At 39.0% G+C, this 16,102-nt stretch overlaps 2 protein-coding genes across 2 annotated transcripts; both read left to right on the forward strand.

Annotated features, from left to right (window-relative positions):
- Positions 1-1,937: 1,937 nt before the first annotated feature.
- Positions 1,938-7,076, forward strand: LOC113051328 (malignant fibrous histiocytoma-amplified sequence 1-like). Its single transcript, XM_026214966.1, has 10 exons — positions 1,938-2,098; positions 2,445-3,312; positions 3,534-3,828; positions 3,915-4,101; positions 4,198-4,382; positions 4,491-4,987; positions 5,185-5,330; positions 5,637-5,835; positions 5,977-6,044; positions 6,126-7,076. Exons 1-10 carry the CDS (start codon positions 2,083-2,085, stop codon positions 6,137-6,139), a joined length of 2,475 nt encoding a protein of 824 aa, XP_026070751.1. The 5' UTR covers positions 1,938-2,082; the 3' UTR covers positions 6,140-7,076.
- A 130-nt stretch (positions 7,077-7,206) lies between these two features.
- On the forward strand, positions 7,207-9,190 carry LOC113051342 (achaete-scute homolog 1b-like). The gene is made up of 2 exons (XM_026214997.1): positions 7,207-8,324; positions 8,598-9,190. Exons 1-2 carry the CDS (start codon positions 7,655-7,657, stop codon positions 8,627-8,629), a joined length of 702 nt encoding a protein of 233 aa, XP_026070782.1. The 5' UTR covers positions 7,207-7,654; the 3' UTR covers positions 8,630-9,190.
- The last annotated feature ends 6,912 nt before the right edge of the window (positions 9,191-16,102 follow it).

Consider the following 16,102-nt stretch of genomic DNA (forward strand, 5'->3'; position numbering starts at 1 on the left):
GATCTGGCCTTGGGTGCCAAATCATTCCCTGTGCTTGCGATAGTAGATCCTGTCTGAGGGGAATCTCCCATGGAGAGCCCGCTAACAGACTGATCAGGTCCACAAATTCCAGCAGTGTTATCCTGGATAACACTGCTGGAATTAGACGAATCGGGGGAAAAGCATACAAGCTGGTTCTGGGCCAATTGTGAGCTAACGCATCCAAGCCTAGGGGCGATGGAGGGCATAGGGAGAACCACAGCGGGCAATGCGTAGTCATGCTTGACGCAAATAAGTCCACACTCGCTTCTCCAAAAATCTGCCATAATAGGCTCACGGTTTGGGGGTGTAACCTCCATTCCCCCTGCTCCAGAGTCTGTCTGGATAGCAAATCTGCTCCGAAGTTCAATCGTCTGGGGACATGAACCGCTCGGATCGACAGAAATCTGTTCTGAGACCAAAGAAGAATATTTTTCACCAGCCTGCACAGGGGGCGAGAGCGTAATCCTCCTTGGTGATTCAGATACGAGACAACCGCAACGTTGTCTGACCTGAGCAGTTCATGACGGCCGATCAGCAGATTCGAGGAGTACTGGTGTGCTAGAAAAGCCATTAATTCCAACCTGTTTATATGCCAACTGCGTTGTGTTGCCGTCCACACTCCGTGAGCTGGGCGCCCTTGACAAATAGCTCCCCAACCGGTGAAAGACGCGTCCATCGTGACAGTCTCTCGGGAAGCACAAATCCCCAGCCGAACTCCCACTAGAAGGAATTTGGTTGACATACACTGTTTTATTGACATAACACACCTCTGTGTCACCGAAATCGTCCAATGCGGAAGAGAACGAGGTGAAATGTTCCGACTTTTCGTCCAACACTGAAAAGGGTTCATATGAAGTAATCCCAGACGGATTACAGGGGATGCCGCTACAGTTAGACCTAAAAGTCTAAGCACTATTTGGCTAATAGGATTGGCAGGATGGTATAGGGCTTCAGACATTCGTCACACCGAGGGGTGTTCCCATACGGTGACGTCACTGCAGCATCTTGTTCCCTATCGGTTACATTGGCTACCTAACCGAAATGTTATTTCGATTCTTCTGAGATAGCAACAGTCGCAGAGTTTTATAGTTTGTTTATCGCTTAATTATAAGCAGCACAGGTAGGCTACTAAACTGTGTAGTCTTTCATGGGGACTACTGAATAGACATTTAGAAGTTTATTTTAAATTCGAAATAGCCTACTGAAAATAAAAATAAAGTCCTGTAAACAAAGTGTGTCCCATCAGTTCTTGAAAAGTTCTATACACACTTGTGGTCTTTGTGCTTACTTGAACATAGGTCAAGTGCAAAGACCGAGAGTGTGGGTGTTTGGGCATTTATTTCGTTTACTCTGATAAAGTGCACTCAAATGCCATAATCTATTTAGGGATTAGTGAATGAGTGAGAGATTTCGGATACAGAGATTTTGGTGTGGCGCTCTTCTTCGTTTGTTAACGTCTTTCATTTATCTATTTACTGTAGGCTACTACATGCCACCCTGACCAACACACAATCTCTATACACACGAAATAAAAGTATATTGAAAACAATAATAAACAGAACTTTTTAAGTGAATAGCAACTGGTTCAAATGTTTTGAAACATGAAATGAAAATGAACTGTGCTGTCGTCATGATTCAAGGTGAGACATTTTACACCGGTTCCATTAACTTAAAGAATATCAATTTGTCCCTTCGCAGATAAAATGGCGATTCTTGAACAAGTTTTGATGCCGATAAATTTCAAAACATCTTTTAAGATAATTAAACTATGACAGAACTATTTTCGACCCTTGAAATATACTTTTTAGCAGTGATCTATGCTCATTCCTAGCGTCTGTCGAATCAACGCTGTTTCACGTTTTATCCAGATGATGGCAGTACCGTCTCGTTTTTAGATGACGCGACAGACACGGAAATAGATAATGCTGCGTTTGTTTCCCAGTAAATGAAAGTAAAACTCAGCTCTGTTAAAAGTCCGTCCATACTCTGTTCTGTGAGACATAAGAAAGTAGATAAGCTCCAAGACACACGGACGAGTGGAAGAGTTGGCATTCAAACACCATGCCTCTTTCAAATGGTATGTTCACAAATCTTTTTATCTTGATCTTTAAGAAATGCTACAAATATGCATGACTGTAATTGCCAAAGAAATGTGAACACCGTATATATTAATTAGTTTGCCCATAGTGATAGTGACTGTCAAGTTTTACTGTATCATTGTAGTGGATAACTGAGTTTTAATTACTTTTGCTGCCTAAAAAAAGGAAACAGTAATTTATCATTCCTGTTGAAATTTATTTCTTCGAGTCGTATATAAGAATGTTAACATGTTAGGAGTAGTATATGTTGGTTAAAATATTTAAATAGTAATGATACAGACTTTGTGATGCTTTTTATTTTTTTTTAAACAATAATTACCATAGGAAATCAAAATGCCAAAAAGGAAGAAGACTTTGCTGGAAAGAAACTCCGAGCCCTTCCCCATGAGCTACTTCAGCTGGGTGGAGATGCAGTCAAGGTAGATCTACAGAAGAACAGACTCAAACAGATCACTGATATCAATCAGCTGAAAAACCTGACGGAGCTCAACCTGAGCAGGAACGAGTTCACTGATTTCCCTGTGGAAATTAGAGGGTTACACCAACTGGAGAAACTTTATATCAATCAGAACAATATCAAAACCATTCCAGAAAATGTCTTTCCATCTTTAGAGAAACTTTGGTTTCTGAAGTTGAGCACCAATCGGCTAGAAAAGCTACCCCAGGACATAAACAGGTGTCAATATCTCTACTACCTGAACCTGTCCAACAACTGCCTGAAGAAGTTGGATGCTCTCGTGGGTCTTTTAAACCTCAAAGAACTTTATGTTGAGAGGAACCAGTTAGCTGAGCTACCAGAACGTCTCTTTCGAAACAGTAGCTTAACTCTGTTCAAAGCTAATGGTAACCCTCTTAGAAAGCCCCCTCAGGAGGTCTGTGCAGGGGGATTGAGAGATATCCAGAGTTACTTTGCAATGCTTGAGGCGAACGCCCCAGACGTCTGCACTGTGAAAACTATGTTTCTCGGGAACTCCATGGCAGGGAAATCCACTCTGTGCCGCAGTCTGAAGCAGGGTCGCCCTGTATCAGTGGCCGAGGAAGACCGGACTGTAGGGATTGAAATAAGTGAAGTCGGTAGTGAGGGTGTCCGTTTTTTCTTTTGGGACTTTGCCGGACAAGAGGAATACTACATCACCCATCATGTGTTTATAACAGCTAAAGCCTTTGTTATAATTGCCATCGACCTTTCCAGGTAAAAACCTTTTATTTTTTCCTTCTAGATCTCACAGTGCAATATACGCTAACTACTAAACATATACAACTTGTTGAGAATTATTATTTTTATTTGCAAGCATCACTATTACTAAGGAATCTAAAATGGCAAAACCAGAATGTTATATAGACTTAGGGAACTTTGTTGTTCACTGTTGGGCCAGTTAACATAACAGCATTTTTATTTTTTATTATTTTCAGTTACAAAATGGATGCCCAGAGTTTCAAGGAGAAAGTGGGCTTCTGGATCAAAAATCTCCAGCTTAAGATTCCCGACTCGGTAGTTCTGCTTGTGGGCACTCATATCGACCAGTGCGTGAATGACAATGAGGTGATACAAAAGAAAAAACACATCGAAGAGCAGGTGAGGGAAATGCTTGAAACACATACAGCTAATTTGGAGCAGCGGATGAAGAACTTCCAGGAAATGGAGGACTCATCTTTGTACTGTGACCAGATAAATCAAATTGAAAGACTTACTGAGTACAAACTAAAGGTAATTTGGTTTTGCAATTGCTGGCATAAAATATGCATCCAATTAAATGCGCTGCCATGATCTTCTTCGTCTCCTTTTGTTTTCAGGTCGTCGATTTTATACCCATAGATTGCACTGTACAGGCAGACATTGACAAGCTCCATTCTCGCATCAAACATGAGGTTTTGAATAAAGAGACATTCCCCAGCATTGATCAGACATTACCTAGATGCTACTGTGAAGTGGAGAATGATATTCAAGAACTCCTGAAAAATGGTGACATTTCTGAGCATGGTCGGTATTTTTTATTTTTTGTGAGATTACAATGTTTGTGCAAAGTGTTTGTTCTTAAATAAATTTCTTAAGTCTGAAATGTGCTCCTATTAACAGGAATTGTGAGCCAAAGCACCCTCTTGTGTCAGCTAAAGAACAGACATGTTACTCTGGACGATGACCAGCTAAAGTTAATTCTTCAGTATCTTCACCGAATTGGCGTCATTATGTGGTACAAGGAAATCCCAGAATTGGCGGGTTCTTTGTTTGTAAAACCAACATTCCTCATCTCGTTGTTCAAGGTTCATGCATCAAACATTTAAACTACAACCGTTAAATGTCCTTAAACAGCCATAAACTGATCAGCGTAGAAATCCTTAATCATTTCTTTTCTTTCGATTCTGTCGCAGACTATTGTGAGACATGACCTAGTCCAGGAGCTGAACAAGATTTCCCCTGCACAGCTGAAGTCAGAAAATGCACTAGTGAAACAGAGGAAACGATGGATCAGGGACTATAAAGACAGAGCATCCTTAAACAATGTGGCTATTAGGATCCTAGTGCGGACCGAGCTCCAGAAACATTATGGCATTACTGATGAAGAGCTAATTGAGGTGGTTGGGTCCAAAAAGAGGGAAGGAAGTCTCCTTTCACTTCTAAAGCACTTTGATGTATGTCTGCCGACCAAAAATAGCGGTCCTCTCAATCCAAAAGCCAATGAATTCTGTCCAGAAAAAAAAAACTGGGTGCCCTCAAATCCGATTGTGTATGAGCCAGATGCTTGTCTGTTCCCAAGTTTCCTGACAGACAACAAACAGGTAGAGCAACACTGGGAATCAGATGATACAGAGGACCTGAATATCCATGTTTACTTCCTACCTGAGATACCACATGGTTTCTTTCACAGGTGAATGCTTACGCTTGTCTCTCTCCGAGAAAATAGAGAATGTCAATGAAGAACATTCCTGATTTATTCACTCTATTTTACAAAGTGTCATGAACCCCGGATACCTTGATGACTTGCTCTAATTTAAATTGACTTGACTGTGAGAGATAACCTTGGATAACTAGTACTGACATGTAAAACTGGTGCTTGCTTTACAGGCTTGTGATCAGGACATGCTCCTTATACTCTCCATACTGGATCGGAAAAGACCAGTGTGTGTTGTGCTGTGGTGACAGACGGTTTCTGCTCAGAGAACGCTGTGATGAGGACCAGTTCATTGAGATCCGCTGCAAAGAGAGCGAGCGTAAGTGCCCTGTTTTATTACAACTTGTATAGCAATGATTTACATTTGTATCCTCTCAAGCATATACAGTACTTTGAATACACATACACTACACTTCAATAGTTTGGGCTTTTTAAAGATTTATTAAAGTAGTTTCTAATGGAGACATAGCCTGCATTCATATTTATTATATATTTTTTCTATTATAAAATGATCAAATCTGTAGTTTCTTTTTTCACATTAAGAGATGATTTTTGTCTTCTTCATAAATGTATTAAATCTGCTGTATAATTAAAATATTGTACTTAATAATGCTTCTTCCTGTAGTTGAATCCTCAGAAGACATCCAGAAAGCATGGGGAGTGATGCGGGAGATTATGAAGCGGCTGAACACACTGACAGAGCAGTGGCAAGGGCTGTACCTGACTGTCCACAGTCCTTGTAAATCCAGTGACTGTGATGAATACTTTCAATGGAATGACTGGCAAGAATGGTTAGAAGATTCAGGGACAAGCAAATTTAATGTGTAAGTTGTCATGTGATCTGCCCTCTTTTTGTGTGTTCTCAATAGAGCATTACATATTCCTTTATTACAGTATGTTTGACACATCTTGCTTTTAAATGTATTGAAATGAATGCAAGGTGAATACTTTGTTTTGTCTTATAGAGGACTAGAGGAGAAACAAACTTGCCAAAATGGACACCAACGAAGGACGGAGTTGCTGTTTCCTAGAAGTAAATGCATTTGTTTACAGAGAGATACAACATGCACTTAGTCTTCTGCCCTTTATAATTCTTAAATATTCTGTTTTTCAGCTCGTGATGCTTAGACCTAAGGAGAGGACACGTGGAACAAATAATGCAAATAAAAACTCACTTGACTGGATTGGTAAAGGCTGTTAAAGCCCCACATCAGGCTACAAATGCGTCATTGCTTAAACGTTGCAAAATACAACTTGAACATATGTTTAGGTAATTAATTAAATTTGCACAGAAAATAGCATTGTAATAGCATTACATAATATTAATGCTACATGTTTTCAACATGTTATTACAGAAATTGTAATAGCTCCAAATCATTAAATGTAGCCTACATCACACTTACAATAGTTATTGTATATTTCTTGATTTATTGTGGAATGGAGAAATCTAACATACACAAGATTTGAATTGTAATCTACTCTTAGTATGAAATTGTTCGTATGTTGTCTTGTAGAAACATACTGTCGCCCCTAGGGGGAGATCTTTATACATTTACATTTTGAAATGCATTTTGTTTGAGGACTTTTTGTGGAAGGTAAAAAGTATTGCTGCTGTGGAGTCCTGGCTTGAACATGTAATGAATTGTGCAATGAAGTTATCCAGATACAAAGTTTTATGGGATTTACCAAAGTTTCTGTCTATCAGCCATACTTCGAAGTAGCTAGAAAATAAAAAGTAGGCCTACATGTTTACCTCTGCATATAAGTATCCTAACAAATTACAGTAAATACGAAGTTTAAAGTCTAAGTGATTTGGTTTCACTTTATTTTGATGGTCCCCTTTAGACATTCTGCTGACAAGAAGTATAAGGTTAGGGTCAGGGTAATGTACAGTATGTGCAATGTTACCTGTATAGAATGGTAGTTGGGGGACTGTAAAAATAAAGTATTAGTAGAAATTAAGCAGACAGTGTACTAACTACTATAATAACTGGTAGTTGACATGTAGTTACTTACAGTCAACTGAATGGCTAAAGGGGATCATCAAAATAAAAGGTTTACCAGTTATTTTTATTTTGTTGTATTTTTTATTCACACAAACTCCTTTTTTTTAAATCTGAAAATAGCCTCACTTAAGAGTTATTTATTTATTTTTATCAGAGGTTAGGAACACACACACACACACACAAACACTGCAGAGACTTTCCATTGACTTCTGTTATGTATATATTGCGCTAATGATTTCTATCCTTAAACAAATCCCTCACACAAACAGTTCTGCTTTGTTAAATTTTTATTAAGAAAACATAGGCCTTTTTGTATTAATTTTTCCTCATGATAACAGAATGATCCACACAAGTTTTACTTTGTACACTATATGAAATAACTGATCAACACAAACTAAATGATCAAAAAAGTCTTTAAGATTCTGGAAGAAAGAGCATGATTTCACAGAGACAGGCAGCGCGTCACACGCGTGGCGCAGTAAGGGCACAGAATAGTTTCTTTGAGTTTGTCAAAGCCACGCGCCCGGCGCGCGAAACCCGAGCAGGGGCTCCATGCAGGGGGCGGGGTCTTCCTTTGGGAGCGTGCGGCCCGAAAGAGGGAGGCGGTGTGCCGCACGTGTAGAAAAGGGAGAGCAAGATGCTTTACCCTCAAATCATTCGCCGAACAGGTGAATCGCTTCTTGCGAGGCACGCGAAAGGCACGAGAGCGACGCATTACTCGCAAACTCCCCATCCCCGCGACATGGAGGCAACTGTCATCGCTACGACGCAAATGACTCAAGATTTCTTTTACCAGCCTTTCTCGGACACCCTCGCATCTCATGCAAAGCAGGACAGTGAGTGTAAAGTGCTGAAGAGACAGCGCTCGAGCAGCCCAGAGCTGCTCAGGTGCAAGAGGAGACTGACTTTCAACGGACTCGGCTATAGCATCCCTCAGCAGCAGCCCATGGCGGTGGCCAGACGCAACGAGCGCGAAAGAAACCGCGTCAAGCAGGTGAACATGGGCTTCCAGACGCTACGCCAGCATGTGCCCAACGGAGCGGAGAACAAGAAGATGAGCAAAGTTGAGACGCTGCGCTCGGCGGTGGAGTACATCCGAGCGCTTCAGCAGCTGCTGGACGAGCACGACGCCGTGTCCGCCGTGCTGCAGTGCGGCGTGCCGTCTCCGTCGCTCTCCAACGCGTACTCGGCGGGCTCGGAGTCTCCTCATTCAGCTTACTCCTCTGATGAAGGCAGCTACGAGCATCTCAGCTCTGAGGAGCAAGAGCTACTGGACTTTACCATATGGTTCGACAGATATGAATCAGGTGGGAGCACTTTTCAAGCTTTTTTACACTTTTTCAGACCCAGTGGCCCTCAACTACGGGGCCTCCTGTTTAAAATCTATTTTTCTTTCTAACGTTTTATCATAACAGTATAAGGCTCAATAGTTGGAAAGATAGAAAATAGTTATTTGAAATTCTACATGGATTATCCTCTTTATGAGGCTTTAAGACACTCTTTTTTTCTTTCTTCTTATGACTGAATTGCAGTCATATTATATATACCCCTGACTCATAACTGTTATTATTCTATTACAGCTGCTTCACTGACTACTAAAGACTGGTGCTGAAGAGACGTCCAGAGGTCCAGGTTGGTGATACGCTGCCTGCTGGTGCCCATGAAGGAATCGACTTCTTTGATTGAGCACTGGACATACAGAGTGCATTTTCGAGCAGATGCAACACTCATAAGTTTCCAGATGTTAGAACTGCATGGGACTTGAAGCATGCCAGGATGTCTGTACTGCTGACTTGTGTCTTGTCACCCCGCATTCAACATTTTTCCCTGCTGATGCAATAATGTGTGAATGCAACTGAATGAGCCAGTTTGTTCCTTCCATATTGTACAAATAACGAGGTGAACAGTTGTAGTTAAATGAATGAGGAAAAATAGTACCAGGTCTCATATACGGTGTCTGTTATGGGATACACTAATGTTACACTAAGCCCACAGACAACCTGTATATTACAATATTTTGTGCTAGATATGCTGCAATGTTTTTGTACTGGATGAATTACTTTTGTATCAAAGTGTGCACTTGTGTGTTTTTATAAAAACTTGTGTAATATGCAATTTTTTATGAAGAGAAACCCTATTTTATGTAAAATAAAAACTTTATTTATTCATGTAATTATCTTGTGTGTGTTTAAAATCAACTAGCTAATATCAAATATTATAAAAACCTAAGTTTGACAATTAAGACTCAGAATTGCACTTTAAACCAATGTAGTTAATGAAGTACTCTATACAGTCATGGCCAAAAGTTTAGTTTACATTATGTGTTTTGTAAAGTTTGCTGCTAAAGCTGTTGTGGGATTCGTTCACATTGTTTCTAGATTATTGTGTAGAGTGATGAGATGCATTTTATATAACTGCTAAAAGCTTCATTAGGCAAAAATGAACTTTTCACAAAAAAACAAAAAAAAGCATAAACAGATTTCATAGTTTTTTCATCCTGACACAAAATGATCAGCTAACATCAATTGACTAATCATATCAGCAGCACATGTGAAAGTGTGAATGAGTACTAGTCAGGTTAATCACCATCATACTAATAAGACTGTAAGAGTGATATTTATAAAAAGAGAGAAGAAACACTCCCAATCATTGTGTTCTTGTCAGCAGTGGTTACCTCTAAAGAAGCATGTGCAGTCAGCACCGCTTTGCATCAAAATGGTCTCACATGCAAGAAAATTGCTCCAAAGAATATCGCACCCGAAAAAGCATTTACCGGATCATCAAGAACTTCAAGGTGAGAGGTTTGACTTCAGCGAAGAAGTCTGCAGGACGTCCCAGAGGAGTCAGCTACAGAATCGTGTCTCCAGCAGTGCACCGCTTGCTCAGGAATGACAGCAAACATTTGGCTATGACTGTACATACTGTAATGTATAAAATACATAAGTCTGATTTTCACTGAAATAACCATACAAACACTGAAAACAATAGTATAAATAATTTGTACTTAGAAATTGCTAGTCAGTTTTACAATGAATTACAAAACAAAACAAAAATGTAACACATTGAATAAAATGTGACATTTTGAAATATACATTTGAAATAGTAATTTCTTGTAAAACATATATTCCAGTAGTCTGTTTTATTTACAGCATTTTTACCTTTCATAAAGAAGTTGCTTTGAGTTGTGTCAACATGGTTTAATTAATGGAGTCATTTACTGTATAACCACAAAGGAGGGTGGCAGGCAGCTGTTGACGGGACGCAGCCTTGGGTTACAGTATGGGAACAGTTAATTTTTAACCAACAACAAAAAGTTCAAGAGTAAAGCAATTTATAACCCCTGAATACCTTTGTGGTGTTACCAATGTGTCCGTCCCAACCTATGGAGGCTGTGAATAGACGTCAACAGAAGACTAATGGTGATGAACTAACTGTCCTGGAGGGCATCCAAAATTTCCTACCAATGTTGGTTTTCTTGTTCACTTTTTTCTTTCAGTTTTAGCATATACACAGGGCACTTATCAGCAAAGATAAGGAGTGCTGTTTAGGTTTGTGCAGTTCTGACTCTCCCAATTTAGACTATGCAAAAAGCAGTCCTATTCTTACTTCAAATGACATCCTTCAAAGTGCTCCAAAATGTGAGTCAACCAAGCACTAAGGTTCTGAGTGCATGGAAAATTAGCATTTTCTATTGTGCGTGTGAAGTTTGGATGCGCTGGAAGGCCTTTCGCCATCATCCAATCAGACAGACCCGTGCTAATTTTGAATGGCCTCTGATTTAAGTGACACAAAAGCACTTTTGTGTGAGGGCTACACCATATTCATTACACAGTGCCTTCGACATAAATCTGATTGGATGTCTTGGGCACTTTGATGTGGCTCCAGTGTACGAGTGGCATTGTGATGTCTAACTTCAGCCTGTATTGCCTATTTTCAGCACTTAGAGCTGGAGGTCCTTTTAATCCATGAAAAGTAAATTCATAAAACAAATCTCCTCTCTAATAAAACACCAGCAGAATGATTGACACTACTTTACAGAGTCCCACACAAAAGCCTAATTTGGGTCCAGTGACAAATGAAAAGGGACGGGTGCGGGCCTCTTTCAGACTAATTTTAATCTTTCACTCCTTCTGTTTTTTTTTTTTTGTAGACTCTTATCTTTTTTTCTAATTCTCATTTTGGAGATTGTTAAAAAATGGGGTTTTCACAGTGATACCACATAAGGAACATTTTGGGGTCACCATTAAATCTATCAGCAAAATAATCCAAAAGGAAGAACATATTTATAGTGTAGTAAAGAACATCTTCTAAAGAACCTTTTTTCACTATAAAGAACCTGCTGAGCAGGTGAAATGTTCCATGGATGTTAACGTTTCTCCATAAAACCTATAAATAACCTTTATTTTTGAGAGTACAGGACAGTTCTCAAAGAAGAAACCTCTCAATCCCAGTCTTATCTGTGCATTTTCTATGGAAAACAACAACCCATTTGCCAAGATTTCAAGTTTATTCAATTAAAGTTCATCTGTATAGGGCTTCTTACGAAGCAACTTTAAAGAAAAGTATGTTTCTACAATATTTAGCTGTAGCTCATCAGTGGTGATTGAATAAATTATACAGCAAAATTCAGAGATACGATATTTTACAAATACAGTATTTCTCGGATTTCATGCCTCAAATTGACAAGAATCCCTTTATTCTTTACCAAAAAATTGTCTTTCCTCCTCCTTTTTCTCTCTCTTTTTGGTTGTCCATCTCTCTCTCTCTCTCTCTCTCTCTCGGCTCATGATTGTGTGCGGTCAGGTTGATTTAGCCTGTCTGGCTCTGCATGCTAAACGCTGTCTTAAATTGCCCAGCACCCTCCACACACACTCTTTCTTGCACACACAATAGTCATCCGTCTCGGCCGAGGGCCAAACCCCCCCCAACCGAACTTCATCACACACAAAAAACCAAACACTGCTCTGAGAACTGTACTTCACAGTCCTGCAACCCATCTGAGAGAGAAACTGTTTTATTTCACATTCACGCTTTGACTCTCTTGTTGAGAAAATTCCTTAGTGATGTTTAAAAATAGGAGATAAGAGAAAGATTAGTCCTGTAATGTACGACGATGCAACAAACAGTGATTTGGTGAACCTGTGTGTGGTCAGTAAGTATTTTCTCTGCGCTGGTGCTGGCCAGGGGCCTTGTAAGCAAATACGCTCCTGAAGTTCCTGTATCTCTCAGCCACACTTCCATTGTTGTGAGGCGTCTCATATCTCCATGGCTTCTGCTTGTTTGAGGAGCTGGTCTGATGGAGGCCCTCTTTGTGGGTGGCTTTCTGAATTTATTCAGGCCCCCAATGTAATCTAAATAATCAGCTAGCGTTCTCGACTGGGATGGAGGCTGGTGGCTGATTAGATGTTTGTGTTTCCATGTTTATTTCCTGCTGATCAGCTGTGTTGTCTTATGATGATTAGGATGATTGTTATCAGAACGCGCAGTTATGACCTCACCATTTGGTTTCATTTTGAACTGGAATTATTACTGAAGTGCCACTCTGATATTCAATCTGATATTCAAATGTTTTGATTTGTTGTAAATTATTGTTGAGAACCATTCTGCGATTCATTAGTCCGAGTTTGAACATGTTTATTGAAACTTTTTATTTACACTGCATGTAAATAATAAATGTTTGAGGTTGGTAAGATTTTTTTAATGCTCAGCATTCATTTGATCAAAAATACAATAAAAACAGATATATTTTGAAATATCATTCAAATAACTGTTTTCCATTTTATGATATTTAAGCCGAATTTTCGGCATTTTTCCTCCAGTATTCAGTGTCACATGATCCGTCAGAAATGATTCTAATATGCTGATTTGGTGCTTTATTATCAATCAATAATGTGTCCTTGCTGAATAAAATGATTAATCTGAATTATTCTGGAGTCATTTTGCAAATGCACCTTACTTTTCCTAGTGCTCAAAACAACAGGTACAGTCAGTTTGAGGGCAACACAGAGTGACAGCATACAGTGATGACCCTCTGAAAGAGGTCACACAAAAGCTAGGGTGTCACTCTGGATTCCATCCATGCCATTTTAGACCTGCCCGCTGTATGCCATTCTTCTGCTGTCCCCTTGGGCCACCATGCCTCACCAGACAAATAATGATAAGACTCTCCTCCTGATAAGCTTTGCATGCTTCAAAGAATGATGGCTGTGATGGTACCCTAAAATAACGTTAAAGCATCTTCAATTTTGGTAAAATTTGTCCACATCTGCATACACATCTTTGCATTACAGCATGCAAGATGGAAATCTTGTGGCTTCAGTTGGGTCTCCAGCATTCAGTGCTCTTCATTTTTAAGTTTAATAATTTGCCTGGTGTTCTCGCCTCCTCTTATCACCTTGTGATTAACAATCTATATGCTTAGTGTGACACTATAGTTACAAAAAGGCATAGATGTGAGACCTAAGCTCATTTATCAAAGGCCTGATGATAAGGAACATGCTCCAAACACTTTTTATGTCAATAACTAAGCAGGTGCTGGAAGCCACTGCTGTGAAAGCCTAGTGACTCCCAACCAGGGCTACTGGGTACTTCACAATATATATATATATATATATAGTATTTTTGTATTTATATATTAAATACATTTACATGCAAAGTACTGTCAGTTTGTGTTGATGTCACTAGCAGAATATACACATTCCTTTTGTTGTCCCAACAAATGTCTCAGTCAGTCAAACCAATATACAACTAAATGCAGTTATAAAATAAGACTATAGTTTATCAGACTGCTTCAGCTGGAGAAGCTTACTGTGTTTTGCAGACAACATGACCATTTTAACTTTATTTGTAATATGTGTTACAAAGAATATATTTCAGTGAAGAGTACCTGAGCATTAGGACAAAAAAAAAAACTGATAAATGCTGGGTTATCACTGTTTTCCATTCAGACTGTCATGAACATGTTTTTGTTACAGAAAATATAAGACTGTACATATTAAAACCGCAAGTTCGGAAGTTCGGAAAGAAATTAGTACTTTTATCCAGCAACGATGCATTATACTATGTAATAAGAAGTGTCAGTAAAGACTTACAGTACATTGTTAAAACAGGCTATATACAGTACAGACCAAAAGTTTGGACACACCTTCTCATTCAAAGAATTTTCTTTATTTTCATGACTATGAAAATTGTCGAGTCACACTGAAGTCATCAAGGGCTGTTTGACCAAGAAGGAGAGTGATGGGGTGCTGTACCAGATGACCTGGCCTCCACAGTCACCGGACCTGAACCCAATCGAGATGGTTTAGGGGTGAGCTGGACCGCAGACAGAAGTCAAAAGGGCCAACAAGTGCTAAGCATCTCTCGGGGAACTCCTTCAAGACTGTTGGAAGACCATTTCAGGTGACTACCTCTTGAAGCTCATCAAGAGAATGCCAAGAGTGTGCAAAGCAGTAATCAAAGCAAAAGGTGGCTACTTTGAAGAACCTACAATATGACATCTTTTCAGTTGTTTCACACTTTTTTGTTATGTATATAATTCCACATGTGTTAATTCATAGTTTTGATGCCTTCAGTGTGAATCTGAAATTGTCAACAAAGGTGTGTCCAAACTTTTGGTCTGTACTATATATATATGTATATATATATATATATATATATATATATATATATATATATATATATATATATATATATATAACCTGGATAAAACATATTTCTTAATCAGTATGTCAACATATTACAATGATTGCTAAAGGATCACATGACTGCTGAAAATGCAGCTTTACATTCAAATCACAAAAAAAAGAAAAAATAAAGCATTTAAATTTGTAATATATGTCACAGTATTACCAATTTAACTTTATTTTATTTTTTATTTTTATAAATGCAGTTTTGGTAAGTGTAAGGGACTTACTGACCCCAAACTTTTAAACTGAAGTGTACTTTTTTTTATTATGATTTTTTTTTTTTTTAAATCATCATGCTACACTTACAATAATAGTTTCACGGAGCTGTGACCAAGCACAGACTATGGGGCACATTCCCTCTTTTCACACACATGCATGCACAACATATACTTATATGGACTTTTATAATGCTGGGGAGGCATAAAAGGGTGGTCTGTGTAATATGTGTTTGGTTATTGTGTGCATTATGTCTAGTGTAAAAGTCTGTACATTTTGTTATATTAACATTTTATTAATTTAACATTTGAGTTTACGAATTACTACGGGACACAGTAATACAGTTTAAGTCATTTATTGATGCAAGTTCAATAGATATTCTTATTAGTTGGAGGCATTATTTGTTTAAACCGGTGCTGTTCAAACTGTGGTTTAAGTGGTCAAGACATTATGATGAACGTAGCAATCAGTAAAGGTGAAGGTCAGGTGAAAGTAGCGTAAGCGTGGTCGAAGCTCCACTGCCAGAGAAAGTGTGTGCTATTAGCAGCTATAGTCCGTTTCACAAGTTCACACTTACATATAATTAGCTGAGGTATGGTATGCGTATTTGGCGTGCTGTCCGGGAAGGGCTCCGAGCTCAGGAATGGCCCGAACCTAGAGTACCCCTCCTTCCCCGTCTATTTATAAAGTGAACTCAAAGTGAAGAGATGGAGTGGAGGAGGGATGCTGATAAACCGTCAATGGATAGAGGTAAGTCAGTGATATTTATACTGTGGGATTGATTACTTGATTATGGTCCACCTGTGTTGATTAGTATCTGACGCGCTCCTCCCGAATCTTGTTAATAAAACATCATTTAGTGCATCAATAGATTGCTGGCTTGAACGTGTTTGCTGTAAATATTGTATAGTTTTTGATTATTTCTTACTGGGTTGTTTTTGGTTTGTAGCACAATTTTTCCTGCACTGTGGAACTTTTTACACTTCCTGCCTAATAAATTTGACTTCAATGGATTCCTGCTTGTTCTGGACGTCCTTTAATCTCCAACCACACTGTTCATCGATGACAGATCGTTTTTTATGACATTAAAGAACAGTTTTCAAGCTACTCAAATCAGAGCACTAGCCCTTCAAAGACCAATTAAACAAAGCCCAAAGAATGTGTCTGATTGTTTTTGTACA

This window comes from Carassius auratus, chromosome 32 (genome assembly GCF_003368295.1).
Source record: "Carassius auratus strain Wakin chromosome 32, ASM336829v1, whole genome shotgun sequence".
Lineage (NCBI taxonomy): Eukaryota > Metazoa > Chordata > Actinopteri > Cypriniformes > Cyprinidae > Carassius > Carassius auratus.